Here is an 11,804-nt window from a genome sequence, read left to right on the forward strand (position 1 = left end):
TACGTATAATACATATATATACATATATACGTATATATATGTGTATATATATATGTATGTATATGTATATATGTAAATATATGTATATACTATACTATTTATACTATGTCCATAATTAACCGCGATTAATCGCAAATTAATCACATTTTTTTATCTGTTCAAAATGTACTTTAAAAAGAGATTTGTCAAGTATTTAATACTCTTATCCACATGGGAGTGGGCAAATATGCTTGCTTTATGCAAATGTATGTATATATTTATTATTGGAGATTAATTAACAACAGAAAAACAATGACAAATATTGTCCAGAAACCCTCACAGGTACTGCAATTAGCATAAAAATATGCTTAAATCATAACATGGCAAACTGCAGCCCAACAGGCAACAACAGCTGTCAGTGTGTCAGTGTGCTGACTTGACTATGACTTGCCCCAAACTGCATGTGATTATCATAAAGTGGGCATGTCTGTAAAGGCGAGACTACCATAGAACCCATTTTCATTCACATACCTTGAGGTTTTTCCTCTCCAAAATTTAGTGCAAGTTTGGAGCGTTATTTATCTTCTTTTGCGACAAGCTAGTATTACATGGCTGGTACCAATGGATTCCTTAGGTTTTCTACTTTCATATGATACCAGCATCTTTACTCTAGCTCACTTTAAAATTGAGAGAATACAACCTGCTACAACCTAATAATTGCAAGTTGCAGTAATGTGTTCAAGAAATTAGTGGTGTTAAAACAAATTTGTGTTAACGTGTAACTCCCATTGGCGTAGACTTTGGGCTTTATAACTTTGCAGACCTTTTACATGCACAAAAATCTATACAACACACTTAAGGAAAGGGAAAAAGCACAAAAGCACATAATAGGTCCTCTTTAAGTCTCTCAGAGTTCAAATGAAGGACCAAGGCATTTCTTTTTTAGGTAACAAAATATTTATTTAAATGATTCTGAGGTATGGCATTGATGAGAATAAATGTTGCACAGTACATTTTCCAGCAGGTTTTCTAAAATTCACATTAACACAATATGGCATTAACATAACATTTAAAGCTGAAGTCAGTAACTTTGAGCAAATATGAGAAACGTAATTTTTTTATAAAACTCAAGTAAGTACAAAACAAAGTCACTATATCCTGACAGTAGTAAACAAGACAGATAATCTGTGAAGATAAAACATGTTCCTCTGCCTCCCCCTAGTGCTCCTAATGGCATCTGCAAGATTTCACAGCATCGAAGGAAAACAACCAATCAGAGCTGTCTCAAAACAACGGAACTCAGATCAAACTGTCAAACTAAGCAGCGCTGATCAAATATGAATCAAGATTCTGTTACTGTAATGCCTATTTCTCTTCTCAAATGTTTTCAGAAACATCTTGTAGTGAACTGTTTAGCTGTAAAATGAGAAAGTTTGCTATGGCCGGTGGGTGGTGCTCGGTATTGGCTCAACTTTCTCACGTTACAGTTAAACAAGTTACCGACTGCAGCTTTAAAGAGTAACAACATAACACAGTACAGTGACAATATAAAAGTAATTCACATCTTAAAGTAAATCAGGAACCATGAAGTGTATGATCAGGATGAAAAAGCCCCTCCAGAACCAAGAGGGTACTTTTCTCTGAGTTCAGCCTCTCTCAGGAGAAGCATGGCACAGCATTAGCTCAACAAAAGCCCTGACCCTGATGTTGAACATGTGTCCTGGAAAGAAGCCCCAAGGCTCAAATCTGTAACAAGAGTATAAAGATGAAACAACTGCTGATGTGTCCTTAAGACTAGACTTAAATCCCTGCCAGTGGCACTGACCTCCCTGTGGAGGGACAAGAGCCAACAGATTTTTCTATGGATACCAATCAAGCATCACGTTACTACCGATGAACTCCTTTGGAGTAGCATGTTCCTTCAATAGGGGAAGCTGCAGTTTCAGTAATTGCTTGTTTATTACACATTATTTTACCATATTAATGAAGTTTAAATATTCATAATAATTAAACATTGACGACTGCCTGTTTACCCCACAATACACGTTATCACCCAGTCAAATGTCATGTTATTTCTATTCGGTTTTCTAACTTTGCATCTCTCTCTCCCTCTCGGGAGTTGTTGATATCTGTAGCGGTTCGGTTATTCCGCTGTACAAACAGGAGGGCAGTTTGCGAAGGGTTAAAATACGCAATAAACGTAACGGTACTTATTTTAACCCAAACCATGATCTTTTCCTTCCTAAAGCTAACAAAGTAGTTTTACTGCCTAAACCTAAACGGTTTCCATGGTGGCGGCACATATTTAACACAATTACGTGCCACCACCACCATGTAATGCGGTGATAAGAGGTCGTGGTCATTTCATGTAGGGCTATTTCTTTGAGATCACGTTGCAGCGGACAGAAAATAGTATTTGGGTGGAATAAAACTAGGGTTATAAAAAATGCGATCGTGAAACTGCAGCCTCCTCTATTGCAGGAACATAATATTAAGCTGCCTTTTATTTGTCTCAAGCGCAACCGTGAATGATGCTCCCAACACTGAGGTCCTTCTGTTTCTCTGCCACTATGCTGTGATACAGTTTGCAGTGCAGTTTCCCTTGTTCCGGCTCAGTGAAAGCAGTCTTAGAGAAAACCAACTGCTTGTCCTTGTTAACCTCCACTCCATAAGCCTGACAGAGTCGGGCTGCGAGTGACGTGTCTAAGGACAAGAGCCGAGCCAGTTTGTCAAGAGGGAAGCGACAGTTGCGGCTGCTGTATCCGTGGCTGTATATGAGCAGCAGATCTCTACGACACGTCACCAGGTGACGGTGCAGAGCACAGCTCTGGAGGAAGTTCAACCTCTGAGCCAATCGGAGCAAACGTACGGGGTTTCGCTCCAGAAACGCTCGGTTGATGGAAAGAGCGAGAGCGATGGCAGGAGCGCTGCGGAGCCGCTCGGGGAGCTCCATGATGTGCTGTGTGGCGCGAGCTGAACCTGGGGGAGATGAGGAAAAAAGAAAGCAAGGCTTGAAGGAGGAACAGATAAAATTCAGACTCCAGTGCATCTGCCTTTGAGTATGAGGTTAACAACATCTATTATTTCTGTGTGAAAACCACTGACTCATAGTAAACAATCAAACACAGTGACCAACCTAAGTTGTACAGGAGACCAAGAGCTTGGATCTCTTCCTGGTTGGGATGCGGTCCTGTTCCCGTTGCGTAGCAATCCAACAGCCAGCTCAGATTCTCCTGTAGGTGTGTGTCGTTAATGCGTGGGTCGTAGAGACGCAGGGGCTCGCCACAAAGCCGATAAGAGGCGTAGATGAGGAAACGCACTGTCCGCTCTAAAATGGCAACACATTTCAAACCAGCCACCCTCTGGATGATCATGTCCTGCTTTACGTCACGCAGCCGATCAAAGGCAAAGCTGTACACCTGGGGGACAAATTACATTTATGTTAAGATGTTGGAGTGTGAGCGTGATTTACAATGTAAAATTATTCAATATGTGATTTGTACGCATGTTAAACCTGGAAATGTTAACAAATTAGTTGAGCACAAAGGAGGTCTGCACACTGTTAGGCTCCAAATGGTATTTTTCTCTTTCTCTTCTAAAGCAACATTTCGATCTGTAAAGATCTTCCTCAGGCAAATGTGAAAGAGAAAACCGGCATTTCTTGTAGAGGCAGTAATCAACTTAAATCATTATCACCTGCTGGTCAGTAAACAGCAGGGGAAAAAATACCACAAGGTGGAAATCACAGTACTCCAAAAACATAGAAACACCGGGAAATCCAAAACAAAAAATGTAGAATGCAATGTTAAATATGACAGAACCTGAAAAACACACGGTGGTCATTTAATAAGATAGTAAAAAACGTACAAGTGTCTAGTTATTTTGACCACCACCATGTGGTATTTTTTCCCTGCTGTTTGCTGACCAGCAGGTGATAATGATTTAAGTTGATTACTGCCTCTACAAGAAATGTCGGTTTTCTCTTTCACATTTGCCTGAGGAAGATCTTTCCAGATCGAAACGTTGCCTTACAAGAGAAAGAGAAATACACCAATTGGAGCCTAACAGTGTGCAGACCTCCTTTGTGCTTTACGGCTTTGTGTCTTACATCAGAGTATTTTTGCCTGGATGTGCACACACTTGGTCCCTCTTCCTAGTAACAAATTAGCCTTATCAGAATCTAATTTACCAGCCTAGATCCTTAAAGCCTCTGAAAACACAGACAAGTGTTTTCAGTTAATCTGGTTGCTTAGATCTCTTCTCAGGACTGTGTAGAGCCTAATTGAGGGACATCTTCCTTAGCTTTGTTGAACCTGTTAGGGCTTTATTTACTGTCTGTGTGTTACAGTAAAGTAAAACTGATGTTTCAACTGTAATCAAGGGTGTGTAGATGATGCCAAAAGTACAATTGTAGAATATCATTAATATACGAGTTAGTTTTTCTTGATTTAACTCTAATTATTAACAGTAACAACCGGGGCTGGCTGGGGAAACGCTACTCGCCTCAGTCCAAGGATGCAGGTGAGGGGAGGCAGCGATGTCATCAATAAGGTAAAACACAGTTTTCAGCAACACAGCAGGTGGACGGAGGTCAGTGGGGTTTGTTGAGTCTTTCCCAGCTGCTGGTCTGGAATACTCTTTGACAGCACGCGAGGAGTCTCCCCTGGGCCGCCGATCTCTTTCTGTGCCCGCTAACATCTCAAAACGGTGAAGGCGGTTCTGCAGCTCGCGGTCCCGCAGCTCACGAGCAGGACACATGGTCTGGCAGGTCCCCCTGGGCACGGTATTTTCCCCATGCTGCTCACGTCTCTCATCCTCCTCCACCACCACCACCTCTCTCGCCTGTGCTATGCTTTGGCCTCGCCATTGCTCTTCTTTCTTCTGTCTCCATTCTCCTCCTGCTGGTGCATCCCTCCTCTGAGAGTGAGAGCTGCATGAAGGGAAACAGGATGGATGTTAGCTAAAAAAAATGTAGTTTAATAGGAATCAGATACAATAAGCACACACAAAGAACTGCTTCTCATTTTGTGTGGTGGCCCTCATCTACACCTGACAACCTGAACCCACCAACACATAACAGCTAATGTTTACTCAGTTCTGCTGACTGGGAATATACACATTTTCTGTAGTTATAGATTTCTTTGTATAAAACAGAATACATTTAAAAGAGTTTACCTTACAGTATGCAAACTTACTTCCTATTATTTAAATAGGAATGTGTAAAGTTATGTCATTGATTGACACGTCAAGGGACATCAAGAGATCCACATTCAGCTTATGCATGCATGTACCACTACCTATCAATCTTTGCAGTCTTTGAGTTAAGTTAGCTAGCTGCATTTTGCTCATCCAACCTTAAAGTTAAATTAATGTATTCCATATCCTTCTTTAATACAAATTGAATCTACAACAAAATAATTTTCATGTTCTTCTAACAGAGGACACAACAGCAACACTTTACCAGTTAGTAGCTGGTAACCACTATAACATGCTGGTAACTGTAAGTTATTACTAATCACTATGCAATTCAATTCAAACAACTGTATTAATCCCTCTAGGGGCAATTAGTTTGGAGCAGCTAGTACATACAAAACAGTGACAAACAACAACAACAATATATGTAAGCTAAAGAATATATATAAAACAGGACCCAAAACGATTACTGATGTAAATTAGACAAACTAATAAATAAACAGACTGAACAAGAACCACAGAAGGATCCGTCTAATAAAGGATAAAAGGATCTGGGATGGCTACAGGCTGATTTCTGATGTTAAGTAAGTCATTAGCTAGCCACAACAGATAGCTAGATAGCCACGTTACCAACGACAGATAACACACGAATGGCGTTTCAACTAAGCTACACGAAGCTAGCTGTCAACATACATTAAGAAAACGTAGCTTTATATGTAATTTTCTACGAAATGCTTAATGTTTATGTGAAATAAAAAACCCCATGTACTCACATGCGACGAGGCGCTCTCCTGCGGTTCATTGGTTCTGGACGAGACTGGACCTGACGTCACTTTCCAGAATCAGCCAATAGAAATGCTTCATTGTTGTTTTGACGTAACGTCACATCCGGAAAATAGACGGTCTTTAGAAGGTAGCCCGCAAATTGCGCAATCAAACTCTCGCGAGACTCGCTTGCCCGACGACCGATCCTAACCATAGCTATTTGAGATATCGCGAGAGTTTCCCCAACTTGCGGGTTCCCTTCTAGACACTACCGAAACGCGATAGTTTATATACTGTTGAAGGCAGGTGAATCTTTGAATTAAATTATATATACCGTAGTATTGTTTCATCATTTTCAAACATTTGTAAAACAAACCTCCGTTTGTGCCTCTCGTGTTAAATTTAATTGTGAGACATAAGAGGCACAAACTGGGGATAGAAGAAAATACTCATAAAACTGGACTTAGAGGTCTTATTGATAACATTTTCATGTAGACGAATATTTAAAAAAAATAAAAAATAATACATCCACAGTGCTTATGAATAAAAGTGTGGCTCTTCCTGAAAAAATATGATTGTAAATCAATCATTTTAATAAATATTGGCAGGTCCAAAATTAATGTTTTGTTTATCTCTGTGGAAGATACGTATTTGTTTCCCCATAAGAAAGACTCCATTCAAATTTTGATATTTTTTTGCAGCTGTATTTAACACATTAAACTGGAATACCCTCTTGCATGTGGTTGCGTCTCTTTGAAATCCCCATGTTGACTGTTCAATTTATATTCCCATTGTTTTTGTTGTATTTATTACCAATGTTCCATCTGTAAAAGTATTAAAAAGTGAAGAAGTATCAGTCTTTATTCAACATTTACAATATAAAATAATACAGCTGCAAAGAAATTAGACAGTATACATAAAATTAAGACACAAATATACGTAAACCGGGGGAAATGTGGGGTTGACGGGTATCCAAAGTGCATGTACTGCGTATCCCATGCTGTGTGGTGACCTTCACTGTTTGGGACAGAAGAGCTGATGGGTTCTTTCCGTTCCAAGCTGTTTTTCCTCCGTGGCCTGCTGGACGTGGATTGTGTGGCGGCAGACCAACGATGACAGCTCCAGCAGCTCTGAAAAAGTACTAGGAAAATGGAAAATACCAATATTTGAGTAAAAAAAAAAGTAGTTATCTTATTTCTGCCATATAAATACAACATTAATACCTCCTTAAGGAAGACTGTCATGAACAATGGCAGTGGTAGAAGTACCCAAAAATGTTTCTCAGTAAAAGTAAAAAAGTAAAACTATTAATACTGCACAGTAAAATCCCTGCATTCAAATGTTTACTTCAAGTGAAGACTGAAAGAGAAGCATCATCAGCACATGGTATATAAATTTACTTACATCTGTTCAAGGTGGAGCTTTCAATTCTAATATTATGCTTGTATGTTTAATGAATAATAATGCATCACATTTTAATAGTTACATTTTTTTTAGTCAAATCTGAATCTGCAGCATAACCAGTAACATTTCTCTGTCAGGTAAATGTAGTACTACAATGTTTTTCTCTGAAGTAGAAGTACACAGTAAGTAGTACACAGTTGAGTTGCATATCATTTAAGTTCTTTGGGGGATTTTTTGGAAGTTATTTTGGGGTACAGTGAATTACAATAGTAACATAATTCAATATTTTTCATATCTACATTAAAAAATGTTCGGGGCCCTTTTATTTGGGGGCCCCAGGCAGTTGCCTAACTTGCCTAATGGTAAAGTCGGCCCCGGTCATCAGGATCCCAAAAGACAAGTTCTCTATATATGAGCCTACCCTGACAGCTGCTGACTGACGTCCTTGGATGTTGTTTTCATGTCCTTAAGGCACTCTAGAGAAGTTCTGTTGTCCTCATGATGTCCCTCTGTGCACTCCATCAGCAACTTCTCACTCTCCTTCAGGCTAGCCTCAGCTTTATCTAAAAAAAAAAAATGTAAATACATGTGGATATGATTATAATAACTTATAAGCTCCTGCAAAATACATACAGTATAACACATGTCATTTGTTGTTTACAGGATCATACACTGGTTAGGTTACATAAAATAATCCAAAAATCCAGAAGCACATTATTTAAAAGTGAATTTCTTTTGTGAAGACCTTGAAAACCAACTTCTCACTTTGACCCCCAAAGTTCCTACAGCACACCAATATCTGCCAGTCAGTATAATACTGGTTATGTTATATTAGAGATGCATTTGTTTTGCCTGTGTTCATCTCATAGGTTTGAAGTGGACAGGACTGTGTTGGAGAAAGGTGATACCAGATAATTCCATGCACCAATTACAGTTTATCAATTCAAGAATCAGCATCAGTTTATAGTTTTTAAGCTGTCATCTCATGTTTCCAGGGACAATCTGATCCAAACATTTACTGACGGTCCTGATGATGCAGATTAGCTGATTTTTTGAGTGTTAAACTTATGTTGTTTTGTGCAATATTAACTTAACACCAACCTAGAAATTCCCTTCTGTCCCCATCAATGTAGAAATTATTGACAGGCAGCTCATGTCGGGTGGTGTCAACAGCTGTGGCGAAAGATTTGTAGTTCTTTGTGAACTGCTTGGCAGTTTCTGCCACAGGAGTCAGCGCAGCAATCTGATGGAAAATGATGATATTAGTAGATAAGAACGTGTGTAAATTTGACCGGCAAAAAATTGTATACAATGCTTCGACCAGATTGATCAGTACATCTCTAATTTCAACATGCAATCATATTTTTAAAGACAGACCACATATCAAAAAAGGTGATTACAAAGGAGGTGATTTCCTGACCTGTAAATCCAGCAGCTCATTCACTAGCCTGTCTTTCTCCATGAGCAGGTACTGACGTTTCTTCTCCTGGACCTCATTATGCAGCGCCTCTTCTTCCTCCATCTCCTGCATGAGCCTTGCCTCTGCTTCAGCCTCGGCCTTCGCAGTGTTGCTCTCCATCTAAAGTCAAACATCAAAGAGATGGAGCCAGATCAGTCACGGCAAGATGTTTATTCCACAGAACACAGTGGACAAGTAAAAAAAAAAACTACTTAGATGACAGTGTTGTAGTTAAAATGACATTGTACACTGATTTAACAAAACAGATACATTGAAAGCAGCTTTCAGCATATCAGACACACTTATGTGTTAGACTCACTCACCTTGGCTGTGATGTAGGCCAGTAGGAATGTTTGCATCTCAATGTCCCTCTCTGGATTTCTCTCGTGCTCTGCTGCATTTTCCATTATTGTTTTTTCTTAAAAAGATGGACACAAAAAAATGTTACATGATATTCTCATTTGTAAATAACTTCCAGCATTTTTAGAGTTTAAATCAGTTCACCTTTAATGACTGAAATATCAAAATTTGGTCGAAAGCAGTGTCCATCTGAGAAAGTGGACTGCAGAATACTTTTCCCAAGCAATGAAGGCTCAGTTTGCCGTGACATCGTTGCTGTAAGGATGGATGACATGAGCATTTGCAAAAGTTATTCATCGTTCTTATTTATACAATGTCGACTCAATCAGAACTCAGGGGGAATAAATTATTAAAAAGATCTTTGCACTGTCGGGTTTCAGCGAAAGATTTCAACAATTGACTCAACTAATCATACAATCCACATATCAACAACATGCTATCCAGTGAAAAATAAAAACCTTCTTTAAAGCAGATTAAATACTTGGAAGTTCACATTATTGCTCCTACAATTACCATAATCATTAGATTTAAATTCACGTTATCAAAATGAGAAATGTACTTTATCTATCACAAACAACTGTGTGAATTAGCATTTACAGTTATCACCATAGGAAGTACTTACATGCTGCTAGAGCCTGTGGGGTCATTGAGCGTCTCGGTGGAGTGCCAACCCTCGGTTTGACACCACTGGGTTTAGGCGAGGAAGGCCTCAGTGGCACAGCAATAGACTCGTTGGTCAGTGAGTTACTCTGTAGATGGTTAGAGGGGTGCGATGAGATACAAATGTATAGTGGGAGGCAGAAGTTAACTAATCATTTAAACATTTCCTAGAATATTGGCAGCTCAGGTCCATATCCTAAGTATCAATACCTAACCGAGTTGGATTTCCATGAGTGAAACATTAGGGCTTTCTCGACCAAAGAAATTCTTAGTCTTACTAATTGAGTCGATTTTGTCGACTCAATTAGTTGATTTAATCAACGGATCTATAAAAGGGAGTTTCTCCACAAAGAATCACAAAAAAAAACCACTTTAAATCTCGTGTGACTAAAGAAATCTTAGTCGACTAAGACCAAAAAGACCAATTAGTCGACTAATTGCCTAAGAGGGGGCAGCCCTAAGTGAAACATATATATGTTACATGAAAACATGAAAACATAGCATTACCTTTGAAAGAGATGTCTTCTCAGCAGCCTGCATATATCGAGACTTGACAACAGTCCCACTTGCTAAAGATTGATGGAAAGACATTAGGGGAAAAAATACAACAGCTCGTTATATTTTGAACATTTCAAAAGGAAATTGTCATCACATTTGATTAATGATGTCTAATTATCTTTTGATATGTTTAGATATATTTTCTTTTCTTCTGTACTGTTTTTTGTATGTATTTCAATGTTGTTATTGGATTGTTTTCCACTGTTTGGTTAGGTTTTTCTGCACATTTTGTGTACTTCTTGTTGTTGTTTAACTTTTGTTGTATTTTTAAAATGATGATAGTTTAGATCTTTCTTCCTTTTTTGTTATTATTTCTTTTTTCTTCTGGGGTTGAGGTCCTTTGTATAAGCCTGTAAGGCTTCTTGACCTCTTCTGACACATTTCTTGTTGTTTTTTTCACTGACTGGATTTTGTGCATTTTTATATATGTGCAAATAAATAAATACAAATAAATAAAAAATTCATATTGAGATCTGACTCCACAGATAAGTGACAGCACTACTAAAACTAATAATTAATTAATTTAAAACCTATGCGAATACTTACGTTTAACACTTTTCTTCCCAGCTCCAGTGGTGGTGGCTTTAGTAGCATTGCTTCCACTTTTCGAGCTGAAAACAAACCAAAAAAGTAGCAGTGAAATTCAATCATGTAAAAATGAAAAAGCACATATTACAAAATAAAATACTTTGTTTTATTTTGAAAAGCAGCTAAACCGGAAGCTACACTACAAAGTTAGCTTAAAGTAGCTACGGTAGCTAAAGGTACTTTATTGTTATAACTCACAAGATGTCTTTGTTTTAACAGCCTACTTATCATCTATATGTCTGGTCTAGCCACGTGGAAAGGTGAAGTGTCTGCTAAATAGAAGACTAAACGTGATATCAGGTAAACTACAGCAGCTCACTTTATATCATACTCACATTAAAATGACCACAAACCTGAGATTCACATGATACTCACTTAAAAGAGAAGTAAAACATGTATATGATGATGACTAACTTTACCTTTTAGCGCCGGCGGAGACACTTTTATTGAAACTACTCGGAGCTGTTGATGTTCTTCTCGACGCCATAATGTTTTGAAGTAAACCGCCTGTGCTCCAGTTTAGTAAACCGGCAGAAACAAGAAGTGATACTTTCGTTCCGCTCTTCTTCTTCTTCTTTGTACATTTATGGCGGATTGCAAAGCTACATTGAAAGTTTATGCTTCCATCTACTGTAGTGGAGCATCATAAATATACTGTTTATAAATCCATCCATCCATTATCTGTAACCACTTATCCTATTCAGGGTCATAGTCATGGTACTAAATCTACTATAATATAATATAATATAATATAATATAATATAATAAATATAATATAATATAATAAATATAATATAATATAAATAGATAAATAAATAGTGGAGTGTGTACAGTCATA

At 38.3% G+C, this 11,804-nt stretch overlaps 2 protein-coding genes across 2 annotated transcripts; both read right to left on the reverse strand.

Annotated features, from left to right (window-relative positions):
• Positions 1 to 913: 913 nt before the first annotated feature.
• sac3d1 (SAC3 domain containing 1) lies at positions 914 to 6,077 on the reverse strand. The gene is made up of 4 exons (XM_074635493.1): positions 5,946 to 6,077; positions 4,483 to 4,909; positions 3,116 to 3,398; positions 914 to 2,958 (listed from the first exon to the last, which is right to left on the reverse strand). The coding sequence occupies exons 1-4, from the start codon at positions 5,972 to 5,974 to the stop codon at positions 2,492 to 2,494; spliced, it is 1,206 nt and encodes a 401-aa protein (XP_074491594.1). The 5' UTR covers positions 5,975 to 6,077; the 3' UTR covers positions 914 to 2,491.
• Positions 6,078 to 6,772: 695 nt separating this feature from the next.
• On the reverse strand, positions 6,773 to 11,544 carry haus8 (HAUS augmin like complex subunit 8). Its single transcript, XM_074635494.1, has 10 exons — positions 11,386 to 11,544; positions 10,925 to 10,989; positions 10,328 to 10,389; positions 9,783 to 9,909; positions 9,305 to 9,415; positions 9,124 to 9,218; positions 8,762 to 8,920; positions 8,443 to 8,584; positions 7,763 to 7,904; positions 6,773 to 7,078 (listed from the first exon to the last, which is right to left on the reverse strand). The coding sequence occupies exons 1-10, from the start codon at positions 11,451 to 11,453 to the stop codon at positions 6,952 to 6,954; spliced, it is 1,098 nt and encodes a 365-aa protein (XP_074491595.1). The 5' UTR covers positions 11,454 to 11,544; the 3' UTR covers positions 6,773 to 6,951.
• Positions 11,545 to 11,804: the final 260 nt, after the last annotated feature.

The sequence above is a fragment of the Sebastes fasciatus genome, chromosome 5 (assembly GCF_043250625.1).
Source record: "Sebastes fasciatus isolate fSebFas1 chromosome 5, fSebFas1.pri, whole genome shotgun sequence".
NCBI classification, from domain to species: domain Eukaryota; kingdom Metazoa; phylum Chordata; class Actinopteri; order Perciformes; family Sebastidae; genus Sebastes; species Sebastes fasciatus.

Coding starts and splice junctions, on each gene's coding strand:
- haus8 (XM_074635494.1), bottom strand. CDS start 11,453: ATGGCGTCGAGAAGAACATCAACAGCTCCGAGTAGTTTCAATAAAAGT. Junction 10,990..11,385: donor GTCTCCGCCGGCGCTAAAAG/GTAAAGTTAGTC, acceptor GTTTGTTTTCAG/CTCGAAAAGTGGAAGCAATG. Junction 8,585..8,761: donor ATGAGCTGCTGGATTTACAG/GTCAGGAAATCA, acceptor ATTTTCCATCAG/ATTGCTGCGCTGACTCCTGT.
- sac3d1 (XM_074635493.1), bottom strand. CDS start 5,974: ATGAACCGCAGGAGAGCGCCTCGTCGCAT. Junction 4,910..5,945: donor AGGAGAGCGCCTCGTCGCAT/GTGAGTACATGG, acceptor CCCTTCATGCAG/CTCTCACTCTCAGAGGAGGG. Junction 3,399..4,482: donor ACCTGCATCCTTGGACTGAG/GCGAGTAGCGTT, acceptor TTTGTCCCCCAG/GTGTACAGCTTTGCCTTTGA.